General features: G+C 34.8%; 3 protein-coding genes across 4 annotated transcripts; 2 read left to right on the top strand and 1 right to left on the bottom strand.

The window, feature by feature from the left end:
- Nucleotides 1-1,831: 1,831 nt before the first annotated feature.
- ix (intersex) lies at nt 1,832-4,160 on the bottom strand. Of its 2 annotated transcripts, none has more exons than XM_043420062.1 (2): nt 4,027-4,160; nt 1,832-2,986 (listed from the first exon to the last, which is right to left on the bottom strand). In XM_043420062.1, the coding sequence occupies exon 2, from the start codon at nt 2,977-2,979 to the stop codon at nt 2,392-2,394; it is 588 nt and encodes a 195-aa protein (XP_043275997.1). In that variant the 5' UTR covers nt 2,980-2,986; nt 4,027-4,160; the 3' UTR covers nt 1,832-2,391. The 2 variants fall into 2 exon arrangements, with proteins under 2 accessions (XP_043275997.1, XP_043275998.1); XM_043420063.1 differs by lacking the exon at nt 4,027-4,160 and adding an exon at nt 3,551-3,979.
- A 418-nt stretch (nt 4,161-4,578) lies between these two features.
- On the top strand, nt 4,579-7,345 carry LOC122411314 (solute carrier family 25 member 40-like). Its single transcript, XM_043420059.1, has 7 exons — nt 4,579-5,095; nt 5,536-5,702; nt 6,053-6,187; nt 6,288-6,453; nt 6,557-6,753; nt 6,835-6,916; nt 7,014-7,345. Exons 1-7 carry the CDS (start codon nt 4,978-4,980, stop codon nt 7,256-7,258), a joined length of 1,110 nt encoding a protein of 369 aa, XP_043275994.1. The 5' UTR covers nt 4,579-4,977; the 3' UTR covers nt 7,259-7,345.
- A 153-nt stretch (nt 7,346-7,498) lies between these two features.
- On the top strand, nt 7,499-12,697 carry LOC122411311 (DNA helicase MCM8-like). Its single transcript, XM_043420053.1, has 13 exons — nt 7,499-8,218; nt 8,286-8,435; nt 8,777-9,009; nt 9,613-9,748; nt 9,864-10,114; nt 10,237-10,341; nt 10,462-10,626; nt 10,708-10,927; nt 11,038-11,201; nt 11,469-11,681; nt 11,756-11,889; nt 11,977-12,349; nt 12,452-12,697. Exons 1-13 carry the CDS (start codon nt 8,137-8,139, stop codon nt 12,647-12,649), a joined length of 2,424 nt encoding a protein of 807 aa, XP_043275988.1. The 5' UTR covers nt 7,499-8,136; the 3' UTR covers nt 12,650-12,697.
- Nucleotides 12,698-13,199: the final 502 nt, after the last annotated feature.

A 13,199-nucleotide genomic window follows, 5' to 3' on the forward strand; every position in this document is an offset into this window, starting at 1 on the left:
ATAAATTTCGATATTATGATCAATATTTTCCGATTACATTAAACTGATTGAGTTTCATGTTTTGAACGAAATGCTTGTAATTAGTATGGAATAAATGAAGTTTTTGAACAAAATAAATGAGAAGAGATGGTTAAAATGTCTTCGAAATGTTAAATTCATCGCTTTTAATACAGTGTTCGACGATTATTAATCATATTTGTAACATGACGCTTTTTGAGGCAGTCTGAAAGATGTTATAATACACACCGTGTTATTACAGCCTGAAGATTCCCGACACGAGACTGCATGACATTAATAGAACGCTTATATATACACGCGAAACTGCGAGAACACAGACAAGCATAAATACATAAATATATATGTGTATATTTATATACATTCATTTGTACCCTAAAAAACGAACGAAAAAATCCGCTGGAAAACAGTCTCTGCTGGTTGAATGTGACGTTTCTCGCGGTCCAACATTGGACGACGAGGAATTTTCATACGAAAAAAAATCAAACTTATCGAAATTTCAAATCTATGTGAAAAAGAATTCTCGAAGTAGAGTCGAAAATAGAGTCGCCGGAAAAAGATGTGTAAAAAATAAAAGAAACAACAAACGTACGTTTGACTCTCGAGGGATCTCTGGAGCGAGGATCGTTATACGCAACTTTCAATGGGTTTCTCTCGTTTGAGTGAAAAATAGAAACATTTCGTAGCGAGCGCATCTTACGTGAGAATAAGCGTTACTCACAGGGAGGATTATGTAGTCAGGAATAAATGTTTCACGTTTTTGGGTAAAAATTAGAACAATTTCAGTCTTTTCGATTGTTATGCTTTCAATCATACAAATTTTTACTCTTCATTTTCCATGACTAGGAGCTTTGGACTCTAAGAGCTTGTAGTATATGTTTTTATTTGTAATTAACATAAACATGTTATTTTTCACCCTTCCGCGGGACTATACCGAGCTTCATGATCCGTGTCTCCCTCTAGCGGACGCTTTTTTCAGTTCCTCCTTACGTCGCTCCGAGCGAAAACGAAGTAACTGTCGATGTAACGTTGAACAACGTTGAATAACGAGATCAGGTGTACGTACGCGTGTGATAGACGAGCTCGGGCATCCGCTCGCACGTACCATTGCATCTACCAAATATATATATATATATGTGCACAATGTATAGTATATATACATACAATGCGTGTTATTATAAAATCATTCTTTCCACCTTTCACGTATATTCGTTTAGAGGTGGTGACAGCGCTCGTTACACCACATTACCACCTGTAAGTACGGCCTCGCCGGAAAAACAGAGTTACGCCGGAGCGATAACGAGAGAGAAAAGAACTTGGGCGATAATCATCATGTTTACTTTAAATGGATGTATACTTAACCATATTGGATTATAATGATATGATCGCAATTAGCATAAACAAGGGTTACTTTTCATGTATTCAAAGTGATTTTTTTTGCTTTTTTTTTTTATTCTTGTACCTGAAGGTTGCGGATAATTATTTTTCTAATTAATGCTATTATGAAATTAAAATTTGAATAAGCACAGCTTTTATCAAATTCTTTTCGCTGAAAAATAATTTGTTTTTTGATGATTTTCGTTATCATTGATTTTCATGTTGCGATGTAAATATTTCGAAAAAAATTGTTCACAAAAGTTTAGAGAAATCAAAAAGGAGTTTTCCATTCCTCAGAATAAATAAAAGTACAACTTTCATTTTTCTCAAAATATCAAGAATGGACGAGTAAACTGTGTATCTGTTTTACAGTGATCTTTCTCGCACTTAAGCAGCTAATAGGTCACTTTAACGTATCGAGAAAATACAAAAACAAGCATTCGATTTATTCATCATTTATTTGGAGTAGAATTTGTGATGAAATATGTAGATGGGGGATACAGACTTTTTCGATCGTCTTTGTAAAAATTTTAAAGCAATACGAGAGTTACACGTTGCTGAAAGAAAAGTACATCTGCGTGGATCGATTTTATAGAAAATTTCAAACTATTGGCATTTTCACGAGATTGTTTTGAGTTTGTGAGACTCTTGAGAATTTATTTTGAAAAAGTGTTATTTATATTTTTTTTATTATAAAAATTTAATTTGTCTGTTATTCTTGGTGAGGCATGAGCGAAATCTGAATTTTCTTCGGAATGTCCTAGAAATCTCATATTCAAAGATTTCGATTATTTCTTTGATGTCTGCAATCGAGTAAAATTCGTTTGATTCTTAGTTAAGTTTGAATTTGACCAGATTGTGATTACAGAATTGTCTCGATCCCTCGAATATTAATTAAAAAAATAATAAACACGATCGTTAACACGTTTTGAGTTCAAGGAAATATTTACAAATGATTGGACAATGCTGAGTCAGTTACAACTTTCAAGAGTTAAGATATTAATCTCCAGGCCCCATAGTGTGAGCTGCAGTGATGAGGGTATCATGAACTTCGCGGGCATAAGAAACTTGAGCTCTGACGGTCATCAGGAATTGTGGATATGTCAGAGCAGGGCCATCTTGAGTAGTAACGCTGTCGGTTCTCGTTGGTATCACCGGCAGCTGAAGATATCTCAAAGAGCTTGAATTTTGGGACACACATTCTATGGAAGTTTTGAGATGAAGTTCTATTTGATCGCATATGGAATAAAATTCCTCCATGTTTTTGTTGAATCTGTGATCCAGAGGATCGATGCCTTTCAACGAACCGTTATCTACAAAACTATTTTGATGGAAAGTTTGCGCAGCGGTTTTCAGAGCCACTGATAGAGATTCTCGCAGGGGACCCACGAGGGATTTCACTTTCGAAATGTTGTCTAGTCTTTCCTGAGGTTGTTGCTGTTGTTGTTGTTGTTGTTGCTGCTGCTGCGCTTGCTGCTGTGCTTGTTGCTGCACTTGTTGCTGATTTTGAGCCATTTGTGCATTTGCCGGCTGGGACATTGGACCCATTGGCATTCCACCGCCTTGCTGGATCGGTGCAATATTCATTGTGAACCTGAATAAACAAATTTCTTTTTAATGCCCAACATTTGTAATGTCTGATTAACTACAAAATGGGTTGATTTCAAAATTTCTGAAAACTATAGTCCTTTGTCTCTTGAAAACATCTTTCATGGGGGGCTTTATTTTTTCAAGAGCATAAGAACACTTATTTATCATGCAAAATTTGAAATGGGTCTTCCAAAAAATATATAATAAATGATTATTATATTTTTCACCAACTAGGAATAAAAAGTTTCCCATGGATTCACCAATTTGTGGTTTTGATGGTCGTAACCTTTGACATGTGGCATTTGCGATGAGCGTGTAGCTTGTAAATTCTTTCAAATTGCGTTATCAACAATTCTTCTTAACTTGGTTTTCGATTGAATTTAGTTCTTTGGTTCGATTTAAACTTGAGTAAGCTAAATTTAGTTACCCCTTATTTTGATCGTTGTTACGAAAACCTTACAACTATTTTCATGTGAGAAATAGTTTGTATTATACATTTAGAGATATTATTGGACAATCATAAATTCATAAATTATTGGACAAAAATATAATCATTAAATTTTCGTACTTCTATAACTTCTTAACTTTTGCTCTCAAGTTTAACTTGTAGTTATACAACCATGCATCTTTGCTTTTGTTGTATGTAAGTTGGTCTGCATAAACTCGACATTTTTTCAGGTTTGTACATATGGAAACTCATCAAAAACTGGTTTCATTCCAGTCAAAGATTTGGTCCGAGACTAAAAGCCCTGATGACAACATAAGAGGTGACCTTGCTTAAGTTTTGAGGTACATTCAAATGACAAATGATTTTTAGTGTACCAAACCTATTCAGCCATGCATACATAGAGATGCTCGTGATAAAGTTTACGATTTATTATAACGATTGTAATTCATTTTTATGGACCATAAAAAATCGTTGATTTCGACAGTAATACTTGAACAAAGAGATAATAAGAATCAAGATTCTGCAGTGGTGGGAATTCGCAGGCATTTTACTTCCAAAACACTTGTTCAGTCAAAATGTGCAAAAAATATTCTTACGGATGTCAACGGCACAAATGATAAACAATAAGGAAGCCCAATAACTGTATCGAGAAAGGTCAAGAACAATACTAATAGTTGTTGTTCAAACAGTTGAGATGGAACAAAGCAGAGAAACATAATGAATATGAGCAGCCATCTGTCGCGATCATTTTCAAGTTTCAGAGTGGCAAATTTAATGAAAAAAAAAACTATAGATTACCAAAATTCGCGGATTTCTATTGGTCGCGGAGGGAGCTATATGAAGTTAGCCGCAAGGCGATCTGACTTTACGATTTTGTGTTTGATTCGTACATTAATTTAATAATATTTTTTATCAAAAAAACTGAACGAAAAAAAAAGTCGACTTTTGGAAAGTTTAGTCTAATTTAATTGATTCAAACGTCAATCGATGCAAAATCGTGTGTTTGAAATGACGAATAGTATTGTTCGAACCCTTGGTTCGAACGTTCCTTTGATATTATCTTATGATGATATAAGAGTCTCGGATCAAGACATTGACAGCCCTGTCGTCTGCTGGCCTGAAAAGATGCTCGTCATCCCCCCTTCCCCCACCCCTGTTAGTGAGGAGTTCGCAGTGCTTTTTCACGCGGCAATTTCATACTTTATAATCGACTTCTTATGATTACGTGCGCGGATTGGTCAGAAAAAAACATAGTTGAGTAGCTATTAACGTTATAGAAAAACATTGAAATACGATCGGAACATTGTCGACATGCTACCAATGTCGTGGTGTGATGCGGTAAATTCACAGAATCCTAAACAATTGGACGATTGCTTGTACAAAAATAACGACGAATTTCAGTGTAAAAATTGTTCATTATTCTTATAATGCGTCTCGATGACTTTTGACCGGCATTTTAATGACGGGGTGAAACATTTACAATGTATCAAGTAATCATTTGACAAAACATAATTAAAAATATCGTGGTTGTGACATAACCTAAAACAATGAGCAAAAGTAACGTTGATTTAGCCGACGTTGATCTCGATGATCCGCGGTTTCGCATCAAACCGTATCAACAAATGGTTGCATCATGTACCGGTGCTTTGATTACATCTATTTTCGGTGAGTTATATTTATGATGCGATATTCCCTGAAGCTTCTAGCCGTGCATTCATTTGAATTATGCTTTAGTCAATTCCGTTGAAAAATATCTCTATAAACTTTATTTACGACCAATTAAAAAAAAAAAATTCAACATTAGTGAAAATCGATTCCTTTAGTATGAATGTTCACCCTAAGAGGAAGGTCTATGTTTATATTCTATACAGTATTAAATAGTTATGTATTTTCCACAGTATTGCACTTTCGTGATTTCAAGGACACTTGAAAATATGAATAATATCTGAAGCCTCAAAGTTAACCTTGATTTCATTTTTATTTTACATCCAATGGCTTCATTTTAAAAAAGCCTATCAAAGTAAAATTATTTAGTTCATTGTGCTGTTCATACTCACGTGTGTCGGTGTGGCTAAATGTGTCAATACATGAATTTGATTTTTCAGTAACTCCTCTTGATGTTGTAAAAATTCGGCTTCAAACTCAACAAAAAGCAATGCTATCGAACAAGTGTTTTTTGTACTGCAATGGCTTGATGGATCACTTGTGTCCTTGTTTTAATTCCAAAACCCCGACATGGATGAAAGAAAATGGAAAGTTTACTGGAACAGTGGTAAAAAACTAATTTTATTAATTATCATCGATTGCAATAATTATTCAGTATTGACTATTAATGAATTACAAACCTTCTGAATTGATTTAATTTTGAAAAACTCATAATAATGAATAATATTTTTCATATGAAGTTCAGTTTGTTGAAAGTGTCTTCAAACAAATTCCATAGAAAGTAATATACATTAGAACTCAGAAGTATGCATACAACATTATATTTCCATAATCATATTGTGAAATGAATACTGTGTTATTCTGTGGAACACAAAATTATAGCTATGATTAAGAATAACGCAATTAAAATTGAAACTGGAGTATTTCATGAATTAGATATACTGTTTTCAATCACAGGATGCTCTTATCAAGATAGGAAAAAGAGAAGGCATATTTTCACTGTGGAGCGGACTGAGCCCAACGCTCGTCCTTGCTGTACCTGCTACTATAATCTATTTTGTATCTTACGAACAATTAAGAGTATATATAAAAGTAAGTTGATTTATCCCACTTAACAATCATTAACATCTTTGAATAATTCACAAGATGGTATTGGAAAACTGAATGATCATCAATCGGTACATTTTTGCAGGATAAATATAACAGCAGATTACCTGAGCAAAAGACACAAATAAAAGAGCAACCTTTTTGGATTCCAATGGTTGCCGGGGCCACAGCGCGAATTTGGGCAGCAAGCATAGTCAGTCCCTTGGAACTTATAAGAACGAAGATGCAATCACAAAAGATAAGCTACATAGGTGGGTATGAAGAATTCAGTCTTGATTGCACATAATCAGAATCATATTATACCGAATTATAGCAAAAACAAAAAGCATGGAATTAACATTCGTTCTCTTGTAGAAATGAATCAAGCTCTGAAGACAGTAATCAAGCACAGTGGAATTCAAGGTTTGTGGATGGGCTTAAGTTCAACCTTGCTTCGTGATGTACCTTTTAGTGCAATTTACTGGTTCAATTACGAGACGATAAAAAAGATTTTCCCAGGCTCACAACATACTTTTAGTTTCAATTTAGCGGCTGGAGCCGCGGCTGGTTCTGTGAGTTTTTTTCACATTCATTTTTTCGTTTAAACATGTTTTATATTTATCTTTTCATAACCATATGAAAAATTGTTACAGATCGCTGCTTTCGTAACAATTCCTTTTGATGTTGTAAAAACACACAGACAAATAGAGATGGGTGAAAAAGAAATATATTCCGGTAATAACTTAGTTTATTTGAAAATCAGCTTTTAAATCGTTGCAATATTATTAAAGAAACGAACAAATCATAGAAAATGTATTTTTTTATTTTCAAGAACGTCCAGGTCCCGGTCGCAGTGGTGGTACATTCGACGTAATAAAACGAATCTATGGACAGAATGGTATACGAGGCTTATTTACGGGTTTGACACCACGCTTGGTCAAAGTTGCACCGGCATGTGCAATTATGATTGCGACTTTTGAGCACGGCAAGCGTTTCTTCCAAGCATATAACGCGAATCAATTGCTTGAACTCGAGAGGGATGTGCACTTGATGCATCAGACGTCTGGCGAATCTTGAATGACAATTTGCGAGCCCTCCATGTGCATAAGGATGTAAATAAATCATATCTTCAGAAAAATAAAATGATATTTCGAAAAGGATAAACCCGTAGTTGTGATACGACAACAGATGTCTGATATAATTTACTAATATCATTATTTTCGCATTGGAGGAGGAAAATAGAAAACTTTTCCTTGGCATCACGTAATCTCTAAATCCGGTCAATTTCAGTTTCCGGGACAATGTAGTTATCAAAAAATAATCAATTCATACACTCCCGGCAGCAGCATATAGTGATATAGAAATTCTTTCTTCAAAGGGAGTTTCGTTATACCTCTAAATTTATACCCTCATTTAAGTACAGTCTGTTAATTACAATATCTATTTAAGAACGAAATATTATTAACTCACAATATTAAATTACGTTATAAATCTGAGTATAATGGCTCACGAGTATATTCAAGGTCGAATATCTTTTAAACGAACATACATACTACTATAATTGCAACCTGATTGCAATGATCTTTGCAATCTCTAATGTCTAGCGCCGCACGTGTGTCGTGACTATAACGTGAACTACAAGTGAAAACATCGCGCCACTGGTCTGAAGTAAACACGCGCTCCAACCTCAACTGAATCTCACTGTTTCTATAGTTTTCCTTCTAACTGCACGTGAAAATATATTTAGTAAAAGTTCAACAAGTAAAATTAGCATGTTGAACAATACTAAGCTTTTTAATTTGATAAAAAGAAAATATTCGTAATGTACCTTTAAATAATGTCAATAAATTTGATAATGATTAGTTCTGGACCTCATTGAAAACTGATTATCTTCAAAAAAAAGTTTCATTAATTTAGTGCTACAACTTATTGGCTATAAAGTTGCTAGAGTGAATATGAACAATCCTGGACGACGGTTTCGCGGTGGTCACGCTGGTCCCAGGAGAAAACGACGAAAATCTTCTTCAAATCAACCAGGTACTTTTCGTCATCAAAAGAAAAAAGGGTTTTATATCTCAACATTAAATCTATTTCTATTTTACAGCATCGAACAAGCGTAGAAGAAAAGAAAACGATGCACCACCCAATGAACAACCAAATTCATTACCTGTCAATCCAGATTTGGATGTCAATGCAATTGTCAGAAGTCGAAACTGTCCTTATTATGGATGGAAATTGTATTTTCATGATAAAGGTAACAAACCTCAGTAGTAAAATTCTAACCAAGAAAAAATTCTATTTCATTGGTGTGTCAATTAAATTCTAGAGAATTAAATAAAACCATTAGTCGTTTCAATTGTTGCTTAAGGTAACGTTTATGAAGGTTTTATAAGGCTGCATGCAGAGTTTCTTAAAAAACGAGTTACCCAAAGAATTTTAGATGCTATACAATTTTTATTCTTTTGATATTACAAAAAAAAACCATATTCATTCTCTTTCGGATTGAAACATGACCAAATTCTTTTTAATGTGTATTTTCATCCTCTACAGAAATATCATAGAATTTTATAGGGAGTCATATATATCAATTTCTAGACTATAGTAAAGAACATGATCTACTGAAAAAAATACAAGCCACGGAAAGCTTTCTGGCAAGGCATCAAGATTTGATATCATTGGACGGGTTGAATGCCGGAACAGCATTTAACATAGATGTTAACAGTTTCTATAATGACAACGATTTTCTAAGCGATTGGAGCAATTTTAAGAAAGAGATGCGAGAAAATCCTAGTGAAACTTTGAATTGCTTAGGTTTGGCTGTACATCAGGCAAGTATGGAGAAAATATATCACTCATGAGCAAAGGGAGTAATGTTAATTTGGTGAAAAAAGGCCCAATTTTAAGAATTTTTTTAGACCCTACAAATAATCAAAATTTATTTTATTGATTGTGACATAACATAATATATGAGAACAATAATTTATAAATTTTTCAAACTCAAATATCAATAATTAACTTGATTATAGCAGAGGCACTTTGACTAAACGTTACCCCCGGTTTACAGTATAAATTGAAATCTACTTGACCGATTCTTTTGAAATTTGGCATACTACTTCCTTGCATAATTGACTAAGTATCTACGAGAGATTTTTTTCACTTTTTCATAATTAATAATTTTACAATAACAAATAGGGCTATTTTTAGGCAAGAAATCAGTATTTTTACTTCTAAGTGTCTCAAAGCATAAAAAAATAAAAAAAAAAAAGAAATTCTCTTGTAGACACCTGGTCAATTATGTGAGGAAATCATACATTGTATTATCATGTCACAATCAATCTGTATTAAATTCTTACAATTTTTTTCACCAAATTGACATACCCTCTTCTCACAGAATTAAAGGAATATATTATCAATCAGCTTTTTTTTTACAGCTTGTTGTTGAAAGCTTACAAAAAAACGTTGAAGGCAATTCCATTGAACAGTTAATCAGTTTGCCAATGATAAGAGTCAAAGTGTTTAACCATGGTCCGATAGTGTCATTGAAAGATCTCAAAGTCTGTTATTATGGTAAATATTCAAATATCAACTATGTGTAGACGAAAAAATGGATTGTATTAAATTACGTAAAACAATTTTTCTGTAAACATGCGTCATATGAATTCCATTTGGAAAACAATTGCAGGAACTTTAGTTGCGACTCGTGGTTGTGTTATAAGAGTCGGCCGTACTCGTCACTTAGCTCAGTGGGTTGTTTTTTCTTGCAAAAAATGTAAACTGCTAAAAGTACAAAAACAAGAAAATGGAATTCTCACAAAACCAAAAAAGTGTGATGTCTGTGGAACTGCCAAGTTTGTGCCAAAATTGGATTCCCCTTATGTCATAACTGTGCCATTTTTAACAATTAGACTCCAGGAACATTTTGGTGAAGAATCGGTTAGTTCAATATGTGAAATGACGATTCAATTTGTGTACCAACTTTACGATATTTCGGTCTTAACATATTTTCAACTAATATGAAATTAAAAATCACGATGATGAGAAATGTTAATTTTTAGGATGACAGGGGTCGAATGCCTCGGATATTGGAAGTAGAGCTCATAGGTGACCTGGTGGGATCTTGTATGCCTGGTGATGATGTCACTGTTGTAGGAATAATAAAAGTACACAGTTGGAAATTGAAATCAAATTAATTGAAATACAGGAGAACGAATGAGTTTTTCTCCATGCATTTAGTTCCGAAGCGTTGAGGCAATTTTTATTAATAGTTTCATTTTGTTCAGGTCCGTGGTACGGATGATGGAAAACGAAAAATCAAAGGACGAAAAACCGTGCGGGCATGTTCCATATACATGGAAGCTGTTTCAATAAAAAACAACAAGAGTAATTCGAAAGCAAAGTCCGATGTAGGAGTCGATCTGAGTATCAAAGATTATTTTGCCATAAAGGTCAGTCGTTTGAAATAAAAATCTGAAATTTCAAACTAAAGGAAAAAATCACAAGATCGATGAAATTTAATAAATTTTTAGGAAGTTCATAGTGAACCAGACATATTCTCGTTACTAGTACGTTCACTTTGTCCGAATATATATGGCCATGAAATGGTAAAAGCTGGATTACTGTTGAGTTTATTCGGTGGAAGTTTGAAACACGCGTCGTTACGCGACGACATTCACGTGCTCATGATCGGGGATCCGGGTCTTGGAAAATCGCAAATGTTGCAAGCTTGTGCTCGCGTGGCTGCCAAAGGTACTTTTCTTGCGAGCTCATACATTAACAGAAAAATTCGTTGAATAGGGATTTTTTTTTTCAATATTTCGTTGAAAACAAATGAGAAATTCTTTACTCATTTATTCAAGGTGTCTACATTTGTGGCAATTCCAGCACGCGATCTGGTCTTACGGTTACCCTGTCCAAGGAAGCGGGTAGCAAAGATTTTGCTCTTGAACCCGGCGCTCTTGTTCTTGCTGATCGTGGCTGTTGTCTCATCGATGAGTTTGACAAAATGCCTACTCAGCATAAGGTACGCATCTGGTTTTTCTTATAGCTATTCTCATTAACTGTAAAATATCAAGAAGAAAAATCCATTTGGGATTAGCTTTTTTAAGGTTTTTTTTTTTTATTAATAATTCCACTCCAATTATTCAGTTTTGTTTGGGCCCCAATATGAATTACATTTTATCAAGTCTTATTTTATTACTATAATTTCATAGACTCAGACATTTTTATTTTGAAAAACGAAAAGTTGAAAAAGTTGGATTCCGTTTCACATTGACGTTTCGAGTTTTAGGCATTGCTGGAAGCCATGGAACAACAGAGTGTGACCGTAGCAAAAGCGGGGGTCGTCTGTTCTCTTCCAGCAAGAACTTCAATACTTGGGGCCGCGAATCCGATCGGTGGTCGGTACAACCGAGCCAAAACGGTCATAAAAAATTTGAGCATGAGCACACCATTGCTTTCCCGTTTTGATTTGGTGTTTTTATTGCTCGACGAGCCGAATGCGGTATTCAAAACTCCAATCGAATTTCTATTTTTATTTATTAAACGCCTCGAAAATAATTAATTTTCCCTCTACAGATGCTGGATAGCTTGATGTGTGCTCATATCATGGATAGTTATGCAAGGGGCAACAAAAATGTTGCTACAAGTGGCAACACTCAAGTTGAAACGAGTTCATCTGGTCGCATTTCAACAAAATCAGCGACACTAAGGTGAATAAAGATAAAAACAAATTTAAAAATGAACTCATTTTTTCAAGCTTTTTTACTCGAATTTTGAAACTTTCCTACTTGTTTTAGGGAAAGACTTACATTGCTAAATAATCGAATGGACGGTTTGATTCCCCAATCAATAATCCGAAAATACATCGCGTACGCTCGTCAGTACGTTCAGCCAACATTGTCCGAAGCAGCAGCGAAGATTCTACAAGATTTTTATTTGGAACTTCGTGAAAAAACCACTATATTTGGAAGCATACAGGTTTACAGCAGGCAATTGGAAGCGCTGATAAGACTCACTGAGGCAAGAGCTAAGCTAGAACTCCGAGTCGAGGCGACAGCGGCGGACGCCAGTGACGTCGTTGAGTTGGTAAAATGCACTTTGACTGCTGTTCCACCGGAAGTGCCAGCTTTGAATTCATCTTCGGACGGTGGAAAACTCACTGCCAACAAAGTTTGTATTTTTCTTTCGTTTCTTCATTAGTGAAGGAGCAGCATCATCGAAACAGTAGATTCTTGGAGTAAAAACAAAAACACTTTTTTCGTTGATCAATAGGTGAACGAATTTATTTCACTTCTGAGGGACGAAGTTGAGACAGAAGACAACAGACTTTTTCGGAAAACAGATTTAATGGAAATTGCCCAGAGGGGGGGCATAGTCATTAAGGATTTTTCTCGTTTTATTAACAAACTCAATCAAGAGGGAATTCTTATTAAGAGAGATAAACAGTTGTATCAGTTTGTTCAAGATTGATTATTTTTCAAACAAAAAATATATTATATCACACTTCCCAAGCTAGAATCATTGTGCATTGAGAATTTAAGAAACTCCATTCTGTGTACATCAATTTGAGCTTTTTCAGTCTTCTGTGCTGGTTGCCGATTTGATTTTCACCTCACCAGACTTCAAAACAATCAGCTTTGCAAGGCAATCGCCAGTAGAGATAACGACAACACAGAGGTCGAGGTTTGTGAAAACATCCTGGTCTGCAACACGGTCTTTTCGGTACGTACCATTTCGGTTGCGGAACCGGAAATGGAGGAATCGTCACTGTGCATCCTCTACAATAATAAAAATTCTTCCATCCAAAATTCTCTATCGTTACGAAGCTAATGATAGCGATTATTAATAAATCAAGAACTCTCGAACAAATTTTTCCACTTGATACGCTTGAGTTCGATTTCACGTGTCTTTTCACGTCTCGAAACGTTTGATTTTTTTTTGCACCCAAAATTAGGATGAAGCTCACCTGTGCCGAGCGGACGATCCATCGAAAAAATCATCAAAACTATCAGGATTTGTT

This window comes from Venturia canescens, chromosome 5, assembly GCF_019457755.1.
Source record: "Venturia canescens isolate UGA chromosome 5, ASM1945775v1, whole genome shotgun sequence".
Taxonomy (NCBI): Eukaryota; Metazoa; Arthropoda; class Insecta; order Hymenoptera; family Ichneumonidae; genus Venturia; species Venturia canescens.